The 15,895-nt window shown below is 45.0% G+C and overlaps 1 protein-coding gene across 3 annotated transcripts in view; it reads left to right on the forward strand.

The window, feature by feature from the left end:
• Nucleotides 1-15,895, forward strand: part of LOC123745659 (tRNA (32-2'-O)-methyltransferase regulator THADA) — a 49,832-nt gene that overhangs the window by 12,770 nt on the left and 21,167 nt on the right. For all 3 annotated transcript variants that reach the window (XM_045726440.2, XM_069321844.1, XM_069321845.1), the window contains 5 exons: nucleotides 555-1,199; nucleotides 8,725-8,935; nucleotides 9,109-9,293; nucleotides 10,985-11,154; nucleotides 14,040-15,156. In XM_045726440.2, coding sequence (XP_045582396.2) covers nucleotides 555-1,199; nucleotides 8,725-8,935; nucleotides 9,109-9,293; nucleotides 10,985-11,154; nucleotides 14,040-15,156 — 2,328 coding nt within the window. The remainder of the gene's footprint in view (nucleotides 1-554; nucleotides 1,200-8,724; nucleotides 8,936-9,108; nucleotides 9,294-10,984; nucleotides 11,155-14,039; nucleotides 15,157-15,895) is intronic.

Raw genomic sequence — 15,895 nt, forward strand, 5'->3', positions numbered from 1 at the left:
CTTGGTTAGTGCACTAGTATTCTCTGCTCTGTGAGGGAGCTAGGTTTTGGCTCTAGGTTCTGGTAGGCTTTTTAATGACTTGTAAGGGCCTGGTGCAATTTGATGTGTGGAGCCATCCAGGTGGTTATGCAACAGGGAGCCACTGAAGACTCATCGGAAAAGGGTATTTCATTACTTTCAATACTGGTTTTTTTTATACTACTTCATTAGATATTATTCCTATCTTGGTGATCCTTATCATCCCCATCTCCTGTTGCCATTATTCTCCCATATTTATCTTGCACTTTACTATTATTTTCTATTATATTATTACACTTGTTATTACACTTGACTATTATTTCCAAATATTATTTTATTATTATTACTTTCTAACTTTTTTCCCAATACTATCCCACCATTCATATCACTCCACAAGCATTTCTAGAAATGCATATTTAACCATTTTAAGAAAATAATTACAAACATTTTATTAGACATTTTTGTTGAGACTGCATAATATGTCTTCTTTATTTTAATCAAATATTATACCTAAACTATTTTTTATTTCTTTTTAGGCACTCTATGGTATTTTGCAGTACATTTTTCCTCAAAATTTCCTGTTGCTTGAGAGACCAGAAATAACACGGCTCCTAGAAAAAATGTATTTATCTCTGTTATTAGCTATGACAAGTGATAAGTTGCCGTCTGATTGTGCTTTGATCACTGCAACATCACTAAACATCATCCTCGTGTATCTGAAACGACACAACGAGAAATTGGAATTTTTCAACGTACTGTCGACTGTTAATAAAATACAAATGAATGAAATTAAAAAAGATGATAAATATTCAATTGGAGAGCTGCTAAAGTTTCATCATGAAAGTATGAATCTCCGGAGTATGAAATGTGTTCAGCCATCACGTGCAATTGTGTTGATTCTTCATGGGCTTTTCAATTCGGGAGTGCAATGGATATACGAAGGTGTTAACTGGGATGAAGTGAACACTGTAAGAAAAGCATTAATACAGGAAAATCATAAGAATCATCATTGTGATCTCAGACCAGAATCAGGTCGGTGTGTTGTACTGCCTCTCACGCAAGTTCAGAAGCAAAATGAATATGATGGCAGAGAAGATGAAAACATTTTCTTGTATGACATATACTTTCTCATCAGAAGTCTCTGCAGAGGTGCAACAAGTTACACATTTCAGGCTTTTCAGGTAAGAAATGCAAATTTCTACTTCAAACATATTTAATAACCTTTCTCCAAAGAAGGAAAATGTATTTGTAACCAATGAACAAACCAGTAAGTTTAAAAATTTCAAGTTTGTTCATTTGGTAACTTCTTCAACTGATTACAACAGCATCGCCTCCAACATAGTATCCACTCAATTTAACAGCCTCTTTTATACCGATCTGCCGGTAATAACGACCGGTTTGGTAGACCGGTATCTGGAGCCTCATATACTGGTCTGGCGGTCGATATAACTGTAGGTCAGTATTGGGTTTGTTTTGGTATCGGCGGGCCCTCACATGGCAACAGGCCACCGACCTCGAAAGCATTGAGGAAGGGATGGGAGACAGTGATTGATGGAGGGAGGCACTGTGGGGGAGAGGCAGGGAGAGTGTTGGGGGTGGTGGTGAGGGAGGCAGGGAGAGTGTTGGGGGTGGTGGTGAGGGAGGCAGGGAGAGTGTTGGGGGTGGTGGTGAGGGAGGCAGGGAGAGTGTTGGGGGTGAGGGAGGGAGGCAGGGAGAGTGTTGGGGGGGTGGTGGTGAGAGAGGCAAGGAGAGTGTTGTGGGTGAGGGAGGGAGGGTGTTGGGGGTGAGGGAGGGAGGGTGTTGGGGGTGAGGGAGGGAGGGTGTTGGGGGTGAGGGAGGGAGGGTGTTGGGGGTGAGGGAGGGAGGGTGTTAGGGGTGGTGGTGCGAGAGGCAGGGAGAGTGTTTGTGGTGGTGGTTAGAGAGGCAGTAAAGGAGGCGGAGGGAAGGATAGGACTGCTGACCAGGTGATGGTTGCCAAACCTCTCACCCATACTGTATTCAAAATTTTAATCTTAGCTGTAAAATATTTATGCCAAAATATGTTAATTTTTGTGTATTAATATACATTATTAATCATTAACATGTTTTATTGTTTCTTGTTTCATAATTAAACAAATATAGTTTTATTTATGAATTATGCACAGTTGGCATCTGCGAGCAGACACTGACAGACATGTCCGGGTCTACGCCTAGCCTCGATCGCTTTAGTAGCTCCCTCGACCCTATTAGTACCTTCCTCCTCATAGCCTGCTGTTCTCGTGTTATGAGGAAGGCAGTGAGGGAGGGATGGAAGACATTGAGGAAAGGATGGAAGGCATTAAGGGAGGGAGGCAGTGATGGAGGGAGGCATTGAGGGGGAGAGGCAGTGATGGAGGGAGGCATTGAGGGAGGGATGGCAGTAATAGAGGCAGGCATTGAGGGGTAGAGGCAGTGATAAAGGGTGGCATTGAGGGGGGAGAGGCAGGGAGGGATAGAAGCAATGAGGGAGGGAGGGTGGTGGTAGTGGGGGTGAGGGAAGAGTGGCAGTGAGGGAGGGAGGTGTTTGGTTAATATGGTTTACTTGTTGTGTGGTCCACTTGTGTGATCCAACTTGTCATATGAAGGAATTTTTAATTGTAACCTGTGATAGAATGGGCACTAACACAGGAACTAACTTGGAAAGCAATTACACAATGAACTTTATTTCATTTTAGTTAAGTAAAATATATCTTACCTGAATGTTACTTGAAAAATTACCGACATCTTAACTTCGGAAATACTGGAGCCCCGGAAATAACGACCAGAGTACAACCCCATATAGGCTGTTAAATCGAGTGGATACTTACTGTACTGTACTGTAAGCATCAATTTGGACAAATGTTTAAAAAATGGATTGTTGGACCCGCAGAAAACCAGTGTTGAATGTAATAAAACACCATTTTCTGGGTGAGACGTGGAGGCTCCCCGGAGCTATCCAGGCTTATATGAATGTATTAGACCCTGGCATCAGTCAAAGCGAATGGAGTTCTTAGGCCTACAGGGGACCACGAGCCTGAACCTGGCCCCCCTCAGAGAGGCACGAGGAGCACTGGCTTATAGAAACCCCATGTGGTTGGAAGTATTCTATGTCTGCCATCGACCGGGTAAGGTACCGAGAAAAGTAAGCGCCCCAAAACAAACCCTATCTGGTTAAAATATTGCTGAAAAAAAGCCAAACTGTTGGACAGAACTCCCCCAAACGAAAAACGAGCAAGTGAGCATGATGTCACAAATGTCACTGTGCCACTGTCTGTATAGCTCCCCTTTCCTGGGAGGGGGAAGTGGAACCCTCCAGGCCCCATCACTGGTTATCCACACCCCTAGTTCTGTGGCTGATGTGAGATCTGGCAGTCATGCGACTCTGGCTCCAGATTTGTTCCAGTGCTGTGGTCCTGTCCTGTCTCACAACACCACAGAAGTATTTTCACCAGTACTCGGGCTGCATGTGCCTAGGGTTCTCTTTACTAGGTGTTCTGTTCTGTAAGTACTGCCCTTGTGGCTTGGAGTTATCTTCCACACGTCATTTGCAACATACTTCCGCCATGGTCTTTTGGTGCTCCGCGATTGCCCGACCTTTGAGTCAGCTGGGGTGTTTCATGCGCTCCTGTTTGCCTCCGGGTAGAAGGTAGCTTCGTCACTGGTAGGGGCGCACGGTACTGTGCAGCTTGTTTTTACCATAATATAGCGGCCGGCTCTATTCCGCATGGTGTCGTTATACTCGTGCAGGGTTTTTGTTTTCTTTTTTTCTGCCTGGTGGAGGGTCTGCCCCGTGGTGTTGTTGACCTTTAGCATTCTGTATTCTTGGTGGTCCTCTGCTTGGTCTCAGTGTTTGTGTACATGTCCCAGGGGTTCAGCATTTAGTAAGTTCACTTGGTAGTTTGGGGCGCTAGTTAGCAGTACCTTGCCTGGGCTTCCGTTAGCAGAGCATCTTAAGGGCCCTGGAAACCCCTACTGAGGCTCACTGGTCTGATGGATGCGTAGGTTAGGTTAGGTTAGGTTAGGTGTCCTCTGGATCCCATCTCGCTTCGTGTGAATTTGAGGGTTGCTCTGTCCCCCTTGTCTCAGGGGTGACAATCACCTGTTCTGCCTCCGTCATGCTGCCTGTTGGGTTTCCTTGAGGTGTTTCCGGGGCTTAGCGTCCCCGCGGCCTGATCATCAACCAAGCCTCCTGGTTGGTCGGGTCGGTCAGGTGTCACAGACTCCAGAGTCAGTGACACCATCCCGGAGTCCTGCGAGTGGTGAACTTCAGTTCACCCAATCCACTGATCATGATATTCGCGTGCAGGAAGCTTTGGTGTTGCATGCGCGTTTAAGGTTGGTGCAGCACGCTAGGATGGTTGCTCACTTGGATGCCCCAAGGCTGCCCCGTTTTGGTTATAGAGAAACAGACTTGGGGGTGTTAGTCGCCTCGACTTTGGTTTTGTCCATGCCCCCTAGTCCTTCCCTTGCTATTGTTCGTCCTGTTCCTCCTCCCTTTCCCCCTACCTCACCTTCGAAGCATCTGAGGGTTTTGGAGTCCAGGCAGGCTTTAGTTGGTGGTGAGACTCGGGCAGTTTCAGGGGATGCCACCATCCGGTGTGGCAACGGAGGCATTCGAGTCTGTTCCTTCAGCTGGTGCTTCTGGGTCTGACCAGTGGGCTCCCTTCGTTCCTGTTTTTCCGGCGGCTGCCTTTTCTTTTGAGGCGGAGGGTTTGAAGGATGGCTCGGCTCCGTGTCCTGGTGTGGAGGTTCCCGGGGCGGGGGAGGGGATGACTTGGGGTGCTTGGGCTTCGTTTGACCCCACTTGAGTTTTGGTTACCCGCTAAGCAGGGCTTATTGTTGCAGGGAGTGGGGTTTTTCTATCCCCCCATCCTTGTACGAGTTTGATATGGCGTCGACCCCTCCCTGGATTCGGTTCCAAGTTCCCTTGGGTACTTCGGTCCCTTCCTTCCGGAGGGTTTCGGCCTCCCGCATTCCGCCTCATGTGGTGCGGGAAGCCATTGCGGCTTACCTCCTGTGCGATGGCCGCAAGAGGTATCGGCGAACCTGGCTGGGCTTCACATGGGTCTATCAGACTGCTTCCATGTCCCTCCCTCCTGCAGCATTGTGGCGGCTGCACTCTCACCTTCCGCTGTTCCTTGGGTCCCAGGTCACTTGGCAGTTGCTTGAGCACGTGAGGGAGTCTGCACTTCGCTGTGCTGGTATACCTGTCAGGTCGGGCTTTGGCGCCTGTTCTAGTTCCTTCAGAGGCTTCCCGTCTGCTTCTCTCAAGACCACTGGGTTCGAACCCAGTGGGCCTTGTGTCGGTCGCTGCGTTGCTGGCTTCCTCTTCGGAGCTTTCGGGGTTCGGTGCCTGGGCACCTCCCTGAGCCCTCACTCCTTGTGTTCCCGGACGCCTCATTTCTCGGCTGGGGTTTTATGACTGGTGCTCACTAGGCCAGCCTGGGGCGGTGGGTTCCGTCCATCCGCAGGGTTCACAGTGCGATGCAGAAGTTTGCGGCGGTCTGGCCTTCACTCTCGTCGGACTGTGCTCCAGTGATTCATTGTCTGAACTGTGGGGGTTCCCATCGATCCTTGGCTCTTTGGGGGTGGTCTTTTCGAGTGACTCGTCTGCTGGTTTCTCGGGGTTTAGCTCTCCGCGCAGTTCACATCCGGGGTGTGTCAAACATCCTGGTGGAAGGCCAGTCCCATTTACTTTGCCTGTCCACGGAATGGACGGTCATCACCAACTCCTTCAGTTTGCTCTGCCGGTCACACGGGCCCCCGGAGGTGGCACTCTTCGCGTCAGGGTAGTTCTGAAGTTATGTGGTGCTCTTCCCCGACTGCGGGGCAGTCGCGTTGGACACTCTTCGGCATGACTGGTCAAGGTGGGGTTTCCTATACCTCTTTTCCCCCGGTACAGCTGTTGCCTTTAGTTCCAGCTCGGTTGGAGTCTTTTCATGGGAGAGTCTTCCTCGTAGCTCTGGCCAGCCCAGCCTTTGTTTCAGGCGTTGCTTGCTCGGTATCCGATCCCGGGATGTTTTCCGCGACTCTGCCTCTTCCAGCAGATTGGGCCAGTCTGTTGCCTGGCTGGTTCGATCTGCACCTCTACCCGTCGTGTTTGGTCTTTTTGACTCGGGTGTATCTGCACTTTCATGGTGATCAGGTGGCTTTTCTTATGGTGTCCCACCTGTGGTCTTCGTCTCGGCAACAGTATGAGGTGTCTGGCGGTCTTTTCGGCATTTCCTCTTTTCATAGTTTACTTCTATTTCTGTTTGGGTTGTCTCGTCCATTCTTTCTTGGCTCTTTCAGGACCATCTTATGCTGAATACTGTAGCCTCGTATCGTGCAGCGCTGGCATAGCCACTCCAGCTTGCATTCCATAAGCTTTCTCGTGCTTTGTTGAATTCACCCCCGGTCTGCTCATGCACCGCCTGAGCCGTCCTGGTCCTTGGACAGGGTGCTCTCTCATTTTTCTCTCTTCTTCTCAGTTTATGGTGGCTACTTCGGTTCGAGATTGCTTCCAGAAAGCTCTATTCCTGTTGGCTTTGGCCTCTGGGTGTAGGGTCTGTGAGGTGCGTGCTCTCCTCCGGCGCAGAGGTTTCTGCTCTTTTAGTCCTGGTGGACATTTTGTTCGGTTGCAGCCATCTCCTACTTTTCTGGCGAAGAATGAAATGGCGGGCTTCTAGAGGGGTCCATGGTTTATTGATGCTTGGTTGGTCTGGCTGGGGGTGCATCATGTTTTACGTCCGGTTGCGGCTCTGTGCCATTACCTGTGCGCCTTGGCCTCTGGGGCCGTGGACGTGCTTTAGGCTGAAACGACTTCTTTTCCTATTCCAGGGCTCGGGTCTCTCAGGTTGTCCGCAGGATTATTAGGTCTTGCCAGCCTGCGGTCTACCCTCTTTCCCATGACATTCGTAAGTACGGTATGTTGTTTTGACTGCCGTGTATGGCAACTTGTCCTGGGCTGACATTTGGGCACAGGGTTTTTGGAGATCGAACAGGGTCCTGGCCACCCATTATTTGGTAAATGTTTCTGGTCCCAGTTGTTCATGTGTGGCTTTGGGTCGCAGGTTGCAGGCAGTTGTCTTGTCCTAGAGTTGACCTTTGCGGTGCAGCCGCCTCCTGGGTAAGTCCCTCTTTTTACTTATCTCTGGTTATGTAGCTAAAGGGAGCCAAGAGGGCTCCCCACAGAAAACCAGCATTGAATGTAATGAAATGCCATTTTCTGGTTGAGCCCTGGAGGCTCCCTGGCACCCTCCCTCTCTCTGGTCAGCAGTTTTGTTTTTTGATGCTAGTGACTAGGCCACAACATGGTAAAAGAATTGCAAGCTGGGGTCCTGCTGAACCCACGAGGATTCCCGAGGTTTCCACTGAAGCTGAACCAGGGTTCAGTGAACCACTGAATCACGTTACTGTGATTTCTATGTACAGTGGGGCCTCGATTTACGATGGTAATCTGTTCCCAGAGACATATCGTAAGTCGAAATATCGTAAGACGAAATGATTTTTCCCATAAGAAATAAAGGGAATTGAATTAATCCGTTCCACACTCCCAAAAATATTAACTTAAAAATACATTTTATACTGAATGTTATTTTTTTCTCTCACTACAATACAGTACATATGTTTATCTTACCTTTAGGGAGGACTCTTGATGGCATATGGAAGATGGTGATGAGGGGGAGGAGGAGAGGTGTTACTGTTTGGAAGGGGAGTCCCCTTTCCATTATAACATCAGGCAGTTATGATTTCTCTGGGGTACTCACTCTCCTATGTTTTGCCTGCATACCACTAGGATCTGGTTGTGGTTCACTGCTAGTTTGTCTCACTAAAAATTTATATAGCGACACTTGTTTTTCCCTTCGTTTTAACGTTTGTCTGTAGTGACGCATCACAGTGTCATTGAAGAGGTTAAGGCAACGGCCTACTGTAGCTTGATTTGGGCGAGTTGTTTCGGCAAAAGCTTACAGTTCTTCCCATGCTGCACACTTTTCTTAATTTTTGAGGAAGGGATATTCTGTACTGCCTCTATGGTTATCCTCACATGTGTTTTCACATGTTGAACGTTACCACTGACTTTCTTGGGACCCATGGTGTGATATATAATAATCAGTTTTATGTTCAAAAAGCAAAAAATCACCAAAAAAATAGAATTTCTTATAAGCATAATCGTCACTAAGCGAGCGGCTCTAGTAAACTGAGGCAGGTCGGCCCACGCGACAGGGAACCATGTGCTCGGTCGACCCGAACGCACATCAACAAATATTGTTAGTTGATGACACTATCGTAAGGCGAGTCGCATTTTCCGATCAAATTTATATCGTAACTCGAAATTATCGTAAGTCGAGGTGCCACTGTATATTGAAAGAGGGGCGTCAGATGTAGAATTACTGAATGACATATCCAGAGTGCATGAGGAAATTGTATGAAATCCTGGTTCAGCTTTAGTGGAAGCCTTGGGAATCCTCGGGGGTTCAGCAGAATCTCAGGTTGCATTTCTTTTATCTTGTCGTGGTCTAGTCGTCCAAAGCATGCGTCTGAGAATATCCAGTGCATAGGTTCAAATCCTCATCACGGCTTATGTGGATTTTCTCCATCATCATCATCATCATCATCATCATCATCATTATTATTGTTATTATTATTATTATTGTTATTATTATTATTATTATTATTATTATTATTATTTTATTATTATTATTATTAAGCAAAGTTGGTTTTCATTAGGTGTTACATATGTGGCTGTCATCTTTGAGGAAGTTGGGTGACAAGATGCAAGAAAGCTTAGCTGGTGTACTAGAACAAGAGGCTACTGGATTGCATCAAGAATACATTAAAAATATTCATCCATCAGAGAAATGGATATTTAGTATACAATCCTCAAGACAGAATACTGTATTTCACCTACTGAATTCTAACTGGGAGAATCCTGCTAAAGGTATGGAAAGATAAGACAAATATATTTTTGGTTACTTTCACAAACTATCAGTCATCATTTGTGATACATACCTAATTAGTACTAACATTTAAATGATACTGATTATTTCCACTTGAAATTTTAAGGTATATAACATTAAAGATGGATTTTTTTCTATTTTTGAAAAAGAGCAGGTGTCAGTGATATTGTGTATACCTGCATGACTGAGCTGCTGGAGTTGCATGAGGATAGACTACCAGGCCAGGCAAAAGTACTAGCAACTGATATCTTGGGAGCTGTGGTGTCATTTGCTGCATGGAGCTCCAAGAGCACCTACCCACCTCTTGCCCTCGCTATCTCTTATGTTGGCGCTCAGGAGGTGAGTTTTTTTTTTCCTCTACTCTTTGAGAGTTATACCATCAGGTCATTCCTAAAGGCAAGATCATACAAGTTCCCGGATAGGATCAGCAGCAATATGGCAGGTCGACATTTCACACACACACATCTGTGAACCTTTCAAACTGTCAGTGCTGAATCATAATGGTGCCAGAGAGGCACCAGAGAATACTCAACCCAGCCAGTATGTAGATACAAGTGAATGCATATCATAAGATCTGAAAGCTTGCTTCCAGATGCAATTTGGCAATATAGCGATCACCAATCTCCACCATAGCAAACTACCAGACGACCATGTGGTTGCTACCAGCAACTGCCACTAAACGGCAATATTTTACCACAAGACCACTTCCATCCCATTTCAAACTTTGTCTTGACCCAACTAAGCATGTTATCTTGCAGTATGGATGCAAATCTTATGCATAAATTAGATGGTTTGTTTTATCATTAAGGCCCTTATTTTGTTTGTGCCGTGGTCTTGGGCTACATTTGCAAATACTTATACATAGTTACCTACCTGAGTGTGGAGACAAGCTAGCTGACTGTGCTCGATGTATTTACTGATGATCAGTAATCTTCTTTGAAGCGCAGAGTTGTCATCGCTGGTAGGAGCGCAGAGTTGTCATCGCTGGTAGGAGCGCAGAGTTGTCATCGCTGGTAGGAGCGCAGAGTTGTCATCGCTGGTAGGAGCGCAGAGTTGTCATTGCTGGTAGGAGCGCAGAGTCGTCATCGCTGGTAGGAGCGCAGAGTTGTCATCGCTGGTAGGAGGGCAGAGTTGTCAATGCTGGGCTTGTGGGACCAGGAACTGGTAAAATGAGTGAAGACTGTTTATTGAACCAGATCGGCAGTGGGGGCATTCAAGCCTATTCCTCCTGCCAGGACTTCTGGGTTGTGGCAGCGGACTCCCTTCTTCCCTGCTTTTCCGGTGGACTCTGCCTTTTCTCTAGAGGCAGAGAGTTTTGGAGGACAGCTCCGCCCTGGGTCCTGACATGGAGGATCCTGGGGCTGGGGAGGAGGTGACTTGGGGGCCATGGGGCCCATTTGACCCTGCTTGGGTGTTGGTACCCTCACTGTGGGGCTTGTTGTTACAGGGGGGGGGAGGGGGTTTTCCTATCTTGGTATATTTTTGTTTATACTACTGCATGGTACAACATACCGGTAGGAGTTTATGGAAGTTGTTTCAGCAATATTGGCATTTGATATTGCCATTCTATATTACCTGTATATCTGTTATAATTTTTTAATATCATTGTGTTTCCGCTACATAATGCATGTTTTTGTAGCCTATGAGTGCTACCAACAAAAGAAACTTGGCCAATAGTTTATCAGAGTCAAGAGGTTGACATGGTTGCTTGAAAGAACTAATTCTAGCCCCTTAATCTTAGCAGTAAATATTAGTTAAGCTACCTTATATTTATGAGATACTGTAGTTTTTTCTTTGCATACAGTAGGGCAGGGTAAATGGTGCTCCCTCATTTTGGGGCGTAGTCTTATCCAGTGAATATATGCCTAAATCTGAATTGCAACTCAAACGTTTAGGGGGTCAACCTATGCACCAGATCGACTTGTAAGCCAGCATATATGGTACATAAAAAATAAAGCACTAACCAATTAAAAATTTAGCATGTACAGTATATATAATATCAATCAATAAACCATTGCATTTTCTTTCAGACACTTTTGCTTCACCCAACATTGCCAGCAGGTTTAGCAACATCATTAAGTGTAAACCATCTTGCTCCTGCTGGTGCTGCTGTTTACAAGATAATCCTTAGGCAGCTGTCTTCATCTATTTGGTCTCAGTATTTCTTCACCATTGTATGTGAAGCTCTGCATGGTAACAGGTTAGATACTTTTACTTAAACAAGTCTTGAGATAGAATAGAAAGTTCTCCTTGTTTATACTTTTATGAAACTAAATGTTGATCTGTTTTACTTGCACTGATTGGTGTTCCATTATATTTCTAAGGGGGGGGGACCTCTCAGTAGTTACCTGAGCTTAACTCTGGTACCACCAAGCCTTAGCCAAACACAACAGGCCTCCATGACTCTTTTATCTCTTACCAATAGCCAAGACCAAAATCCTCCTCACTCTGTGAGGTGAGGGAAATAAGAGATCTGATTGGGGTTGACCAAGAAACTAGGCAAAACCCACCAGAAGGCATAAGTGTAGCAAAAAAAACATTAGGAAAGGAAATTGAAGGAAATTTGGCACCATGTTGAATAAATAACCTGGTGTTTCTGCTGGTCACTTCAATCAGGTGGTTTGTCCAGAAGTAGTTTATCAAGGAAGTTAATTTTCCTCATTATCTGCATCATGTAGTCTCCTCCAGCCCTCTTCAGACCCTGACTGTCCTGTCTGTCTCCCTTTCTTTGCAGCATTTCTTTTTAAATTCCATTACTGTTCTTCATCTGTGATGATTCCCTCAACCTTGCACTGTACTCTCAGGGTGTGCAGTTATTTTCCCAGGATTTTCTGGCCTTCCAGCTCTGCCATATCCTGGGTGAGGACTTTGCTGGTTTCAGCCCATTTGCTTACCCCTTATGAAGAAGCTGTGGGTTGGAAATGCCTTTTGGGATTACAACTGCTTCTTTTGCTTGCTCTCCACTTTTTCCTCTGCTGCCCTTGCTCAGAATGAATCTCCTCAACTGTACCCTGTTGTTTGGGTGGGGGCAGATTCTGGGGGCTTAGGGTACTCCAGAGGAGTGGCCTATCTAAGGAACTTTGGATCCTTAGTTGTCCCAGTTGAGATTGTCTGTTATTTTCCCCACCCAGTTCACTTTGGATCCTGGGTATATTTAGTGCCTATAGGGCACTTAGGTTTTCACTCCGGTGCTCGAGTCCTGTAATCTCCTTTACTGTTGGCCTATGGTGGGACTTGCAAGGCTTTCTGTGGCTTGGCTGTCATAATGCTCATGTTCATTGTGTGGTGTTTGGTGGCAGTTCTGATTTCTTTCTTGGAGCAGCCTTCAGGGCTCTCTACAACCCTCTTTCAGGTTTGTTAGTATTCCCTCCATTTTTCAATGGCCTTCCTTATTTTATACCTTATTGGATGGTAATCTGCCTGCAACCTCTCCAGCTTCAGGCTTATTGGGCTGTGTTCCCAAGACCTTTAAAGCTGTATGTCCTGTACCTTTCATGCTGTACACACTTTGAGCTGTGTGCCCTGGTCCTTTGGATTTTATACCTTAGGACTCTGGGCTGTGCTGCTGATAGTTTGACGGTGTGGCTCACACCTTTTAGTTCAGTGCCTCGGCCCTATGATTTTGTACCTCTGGCTCAATACTCCAGCTCAGATCTGGGTGTTCTGGGTTCGTCCTCAGGCTGTGAGCCCAGAGTTCTCATGGGTAATGCCTCATTTTATTCAGACATGTGTATGTCTGTGACACTTCTTCCACCCAGGTTGGGAGCCCTGTACTATGATGGGTGGTGTACAAATTTGTATAGTTGTGTGTTTGGCCCTGTGGATATGGAACCTCCTGTCCTTTTTCTTTTAGTTTCCTTGGCCTCCTGGTGCACCCTTCAGCCAACCATTCTCATCTTTGATTTATTGATGTCTCCTGGTTCACAAGATGGTCACAAGCTTTTGTTTGGGTCCATTTGGCACTTTTGCACATTCCATTGTTGTAGGGGTGGGTTGCCTTCTTTGCCAGGTTCAGCAGTGGTGTATTCTTTTCTGCCAGTGACCTTAAGAGGGTCTTTGGTGGTTCACCTCCTGTGTAGGGGTTTGGCGTATTTATTTACCCATTTTATGCAGCCCTCCGACACTGTGGTGTTTGAGCCAGGTCCGTTTGGAGTTGGTAGGTTCTTTATATTAGCCTGGTGTATCCTTTGGTACTTTTCTATGGGTCTGTGACCCTCTTGTTTCTTTAAAAAAAATCTAAATTTTGTTCCTGGGGATTCCTGGCTTTGTTTTACCTAATGGGGTTCTTTGTTTCTTGTTGGGTATGCAGTGTCTCAAACTGTCTGCTCTGATGTCTTCTTTATCCTACCTTATGCAGCTGGACCATTTTTGCTGTTTTATTCACAATTTTGTATGCTTCCCTTTTTCCAGGCTCAGAACCCCTCTTTCTGTACCTTTTGGTCTTACTTCTCCCACGGGTTAGCCCTATTCTATCTTTAATTATGCGTTCTCTTTCAGCAAAGCTGTCCTCCTTAGTGAGTCCCCTGGGAGCTACTGAAGTGGCCAATGCAGACATTGAACATTGAATGTCATGAAGTACTCCTTTCTGTGTTCTCTCGATAGTGCCCCATTCATGGCCTGTTAATTCCTTCATTCCTCTGAGATTTGGGGTTTCATACTGGTGGTTAATGCATGAGGTGGAATGTGACTGGCTGTTAGCTAGAGATGGTGAGGTTAGTTAGGGTAAGTCTTGTTCACTCTAACCAACTCACTCAACTTGTTTTCCTCATTGAATTTCTTTCTTTTAAGCAGGGTTTTGTTTTGCCTGGGCTTTCTGCACTGCTTTCTTCAGATTTTGGGCTGATGTTTGATCTCTATACTCTACTCACCTTGTTGAGCAAACTAGATTCTGGTCCTGGTTCCCAGTAGACCTACACAAGTCATAGAGGCCTGGTACAGTCTGAAGACTTAGCAGTACCAGCACTTACGTTCCAGGAAGCTACTAAGTAGGCCATACAGAATGTGGGTGCTTCATTACATTCAATACTTGATTTCTGTTTTCTGTCATTGTGGAGAATGATTTCAGAATATCTCTTGTGATTCCAGATTGACCCAGCAGCACATGGTGTCATTATGGCTACCACCTACTCTACATCATTATCCTAGTATATATTTAAATCTGCTTAGTAGCTGCCAAGATACTACAGCTGGGTGGGTTGCAAGAATGGCAATTTTAAGAGTTGCACGCTCCTTTGGTATTTTTGGTTTAAAAGACCATAGTACTGTACAAAGTCAGAGGCTAATCACCTTCCAGACACAAAAAAGTACTAACGAAGACCTGGTTCATAATAATGAGAATGAATTTAATGAAATAACCGTTCTCCCAGTTATGTTGTACATCCAGTCAGCACTTAATCACATAAACGAGACTGTACGAGGAGAAGCCTTGTCTCTTCTCTGCCACACACAGAAGGCTTCGCAACCTGTTTCACTTGAAGAATCAATTTGTATTAAAACATTTTTCAAGTTTAATATGAATATTGATTCAACCCCATTTAGGCAAGGTATAATCAAATGTTACAAGGCTTTAGTAATTAGATTACGTGATGCCTCTGCAGCTGAGCTTAAAAAGTTGTCTTTTAAAATTCAGACTTCAAGTGATTGTTCCCCAGAGTTTATGAAAAACTTTAAAGCTTCTCCTGTCCTTAAAATTAATATAGAGCTTTTGGTATGGTTTATAAAGTTTTTCCACTATAACTTGACACCGGATGGGAATTACCAGCGAAGAATACTCTCCCTGCAACTATACAAAGAAACGCTCTTAACATTTTATGAAAAGAAAAGTTCTTTTTCCTACTCACTGGCTAAGAGGTACATGCCAGTATGTGCTTACATAAACTTAACCTCAAAATCTGTGGCTTGTCTTGAAAATGAGAGAGAAAACCAACCAGTTACAAACCTAACCTTATCTTGGACTCAAGAGATGCTCTACTTTTCCTGCTTGGATGAGATGGATGACATTAGAGAAGAAGTAGAGAACACTTTAGAAATTTTGGAGTCATCAATGAACATAAGCTGTATCACGGCAGAAGAGTGGCTGCGACATGGGTTGACGCTTTGCAACTCTGCCAAAGTCAGTGATTGTGAGAGTGGAGCAGTCTTGCTTAAGATCATGTCGTCATCTTGTTACAATAGTAACCATGATATCTCCAGTATGCTGAAGGTAATAATTTTTCACTGTTGTGGTTTACCACAAAATATGATATATAATGTAAAATGATATACAGTGGCGCCTCGATTAACAAGTTTAACCACTGCACTGCGCAAAGCGCCTTTAGGCGCTCAGAGAGTTGTGCTTTTTGTTTTTTAATTTGGCTATATTTTAATGTTTTTTAATGTTTTCATTACTATTTGTGTTTTGAAATGGAAATAGTTGACTTTGGAAACATTTTGACATTAAATTTACCTGAACATTTGTAAAAATAACAAAAATATGTCCTTGACAATTGCACCAAGACGTTTTTGCCGAAAATAGGTGAGCAGTGCAAGGGTTAATGCATTCCGATACCGAGTTCGTCATGTGGAAACTCGTCTTGCGAAATAACAAAACTCTTGTCGGAGGTGTCCGAGAACCAGTCGGAACGCTCGTTAATCAAGCGAAAGCTCGTCAGTTGAGACACATTTTCTGCGAGTGGCTTGCTCGTTACTTGAAATGCTCATAATTGGGGCCGCTGATCACTCGAGGTTCCACTGTAATGGCATCATATGAAACATTAAATAATGGGCAAGTTTGTAGGAACAAAATTCTAGTATGAAATTATATTTGGCAAGGAGTTTGCATTTGTAAAAGACCTTTGGTACTACATTTATAAAGGGAATGAATGGAAAAGATTATCCTGCACACACCTCACACATAGGAGGTTGGTCTCTGAAATCATATTCTGTTATACCATGTGCCAGAC

This window comes from Procambarus clarkii, chromosome 10, assembly GCF_040958095.1.
Source record: "Procambarus clarkii isolate CNS0578487 chromosome 10, FALCON_Pclarkii_2.0, whole genome shotgun sequence".
NCBI lineage: Eukaryota > Metazoa > Arthropoda > Malacostraca > Decapoda > Cambaridae > Procambarus > Procambarus clarkii.